The sequence below is a fragment of the Pteropus vampyrus genome, unplaced genomic scaffold, assembly GCF_000151845.1.
Source record: "Pteropus vampyrus isolate Shadow unplaced genomic scaffold, Pvam_2.0 Scaffold296, whole genome shotgun sequence".
Classification (NCBI taxonomy): Eukaryota; Metazoa; Chordata; class Mammalia; order Chiroptera; family Pteropodidae; genus Pteropus; species Pteropus vampyrus.
The window spans coordinates 404,104-407,090 of NW_011889077.1; the positions used below are offsets into that span (position 1 = coordinate 404,104).

Consider the following 2,987-nt stretch of genomic DNA (forward strand, 5'->3'; position numbering starts at 1 on the left):
CCTCAGCAGTCAGGGGAGCAACCCCAGCTTGGTGACCCTGTGACTTGACCCTGGCGCCATGCTTCCAAAGCCCAGGGCACAAGGAGGAGCCCTGGGCAGGCGTCTGGCCCCCCAGTGGGGGGGGGACTGGGCACTGCAAGGGGTTGAGGACACGTCTGTTGTCACAGCCTGGCCCTTGGGGCCGGACTGCAGTGCAGACGTTGCTCTGAAGTGGCCAAGTGGCATCATTAGGACGCACATGCTTTGCCCGAGAGGAAGGCACAATTACAAGACGTGAGGGGGTCCAAATGCCACAAACTAAGCAAAATGGAAGTTTAGGGGAACTCGCCGCCGTGGGTCACAGGGAGGTGAGCAAGGTGGCTGTGTTCAGGCAGGATTTTCAGGAGACGACACGGCTTCCAGAGCAGGCGGGGAGCTCTGCAAAGTCCTGCCTGCAGTGGGGACGCCCTTGCGGGCCGCCCCTCACTCCCCCGCCTCCCCAGGCCCCTGAGAGGGTCCTCCGAGGCTTCGAGGGCAAAGGGAAATCCGCCCCCTCCAGGGAGCACCGTCCCACCGGTCACTCATCCTCCTTGTTTCTCCCCAGAAACCAACATGAAGGTGACGCTGGGGTCCCGTCCTCTATGCACCAGAATGGAGGACGCGCAGTTCTGGTTTGACGCCAGCCGGAAGGGGCTGTACCTGTGCGTGGGCAGTGAGTGGGTCTCCGTGCTGGCAGGTGAGAAGGCGCGGAGGGGTCCGGGAGGGGGCGCTCCGCTCCCGATGGCGTTACTGGGAATGGGACCCACGCCCCGCGGAGAGGCCACCGGGGCCCCACCCCGGGCACCACAAGCGGCTGGCAGGGCGCGCAGGGAAGGACACAGGGGCTCCTTCGTGGGGGGGCAGCGCTCCCCTCGTCCCCGCCAGCCCTTGGCCAGGAAGGCAGGCGCCGCTGCGGCAGCCGTGGCTCCTGTGCGGAAGGGCGCGTACAGGTGGCTGTGGGCGCCCGCGCGGGGCGTCCGCAGGGGAAGGAGACTCGCTCCGCTCGAGTCCACCCTCGGACCGACTTGAGGGCACAGCCTCCCAGGGCGGCGGCCGGCGCGGGGAACAGCTCCCAAGTGTCACCCGCGGGACGACTCGCTCCGGGGGAGCCACCCTGCCCCACGCTGACGCCCGGGGCCCGGCTCGCGGCCCGGGGTCGTGCGCCCAAGAGGGTCCCCTGGGCTCCCGGAGGCGCTCACCGGGTCTGCGCGTCTCCGTCCCAGCCAAGGAGAAGCTGGACTTCGTGGAGGAGTACCAGAGCCTGTTCACGCGCTCCGAGACGCTGGGCATCGAGGTCTTCGCCATCCCCGGCGCGGGGCTCTTCGTGGCCACCGCCAACCGGAAGGCCACGTCCGCCATCTACAGGTGGACCGACGGCAAGTTCGCGGCCTACCAGGACCTCCGCACGCACCAGGCGCAGTCCTGGAGACACTTCACCATCGGGAGACAGGCGAGTCCGCCCTCCCTGCGCGAACCCCAGAGGCGAGAGGTCGGGGCTGCGCGCGAAGCTTTTGCAGGAGGAAGCGGGTCTGCGCCCCAGAGCCTCCAAGGGGGGTGGACCGCCCTCCCCACACGGCCCAAGGCGGGTCTGCAGGGCCCCCACGGGCCTTTCCAAGACGCGTGTCCTCCATGCGCCCATCCTCCCTAAATAATAACCGTGCTGGGGTCTCCGCCTTGGACCCATCAGCAACGCAGAAATCATCTCAGAGTGGCCCCCGACCCTTCCCTCCACCCCACACACGCGGGACGCAGGAGGCCCCAGGCCTGGGGCCCTGCAGGCAGCCCCGCTTCGGGTCAGGGCTGCGCTGGGCATCAGCCGCCCACCCCGCCCCGGCGAATGTTCCCTCCCAGCTCCCTGGGGACCCCTTCCCGTGCCTGTCCCCCAGATCACTCACTGACCACCACACAGTTGCCATGGACAGCCCTGCCTGCACCTCGCCGCCCCCTGGGGATAAACCAGTGAGCAAACCAACCCTGCCTCCTGCGGCTGGCAGACCCCCACGCAGTGCTTGCTCCAAACCCAGCATGTCGAATGACGACTCGCTCGCTGGTTATTTGGCTGATGATCTTTTAAAGGTTTATATGTGTTCATTATTCAGAAATGATAACTTTATATCAAAGAAAAGTCGGGAAGTTCAGAAACGTAAGCAGAAAGCCTTCCGTCTGGCTCCCTAGGCACGTGCAGGGTGTAGCTGGGCTTCTTGCTTCCAGGCCTGGTGGAAAAAGGGCATATTTGTGCACAAACCTTTTCCTGTTTGGGGCATAGAAATGGCACCAACGGGCTGGCGAACGTGGACACGTGTGAGGGGCTGAAACGGGACGAACAGGTCTGGAGCTGCCCAGGGGCCGGCTGGCTGAGGCGTCAGCGGCGGAGCTGCGGGCTCAGCCTCCGTCCCCTGGCCGCTGGGAACCGTTTGCACCAGGCCCGGCCCCAGACAAGAACCGAGTGTCCGCGTGTCTGCTGCAGGTCTTCCTGGCTGTGGCCAACTTCCATGCGAATGAAAAGGGCCAGGAGTTCTCCGTCATTTACAAGTGGAGCCAGAGAAGGCTGCGGTTCGCACCCTACCAGAGGGTCCCCACCCACAGCGCGCGGGACTGGGAGGCCTTCGAGGTGGCCGGGGAGCACTTCCTGGCCGTGGCCAACCACCGGGAAGGTAGGGCCCGGCCCCACGGAGCCGTCTTGGGCGGGGACAAGGCTCGTTGTCGACTCCCTAACAATGATAAAACATCACACCGGCCCAGTTCCTGGTGGTGCCTCTCAGGGTGAACACACCTGAGCACCTCCTCACCTGTCCAGGCAGGAAGACAGGCGAGCGGCCACCTGGCTGCAGACTAAGTAACCGACCACCTGACTCGCTGACTGACCAAGCTCCCCTCGGGAGCTCTGGCTGATGTGGCTGGGAAGGTCCCCCAGGCTGGGGACGTGGGTGGGGACAAGCTGAAGGAGGGGCGGGGCCTTGTTCCTCTGC

The 2,987-nt window shown here is 65.7% G+C and overlaps 1 protein-coding gene across 1 annotated transcript in view; it reads left to right on the forward strand.

Annotated features, from left to right (window-relative positions):
• TSPEAR (thrombospondin type laminin G domain and EAR repeats) overlaps positions 1–2,987 on the forward strand; it is a 48,693-nt gene that overhangs the window by 27,423 nt on the left and 18,283 nt on the right. The window contains exons 4-6 of the mRNA XM_023521131.1: positions 584–715; positions 1,242–1,468; positions 2,486–2,782. Coding sequence (XP_023376899.1) covers positions 584–715; positions 1,242–1,468; positions 2,486–2,782 — 656 coding nt within the window. The remainder of the gene's footprint in view (positions 1–583; positions 716–1,241; positions 1,469–2,485; positions 2,783–2,987) is intronic.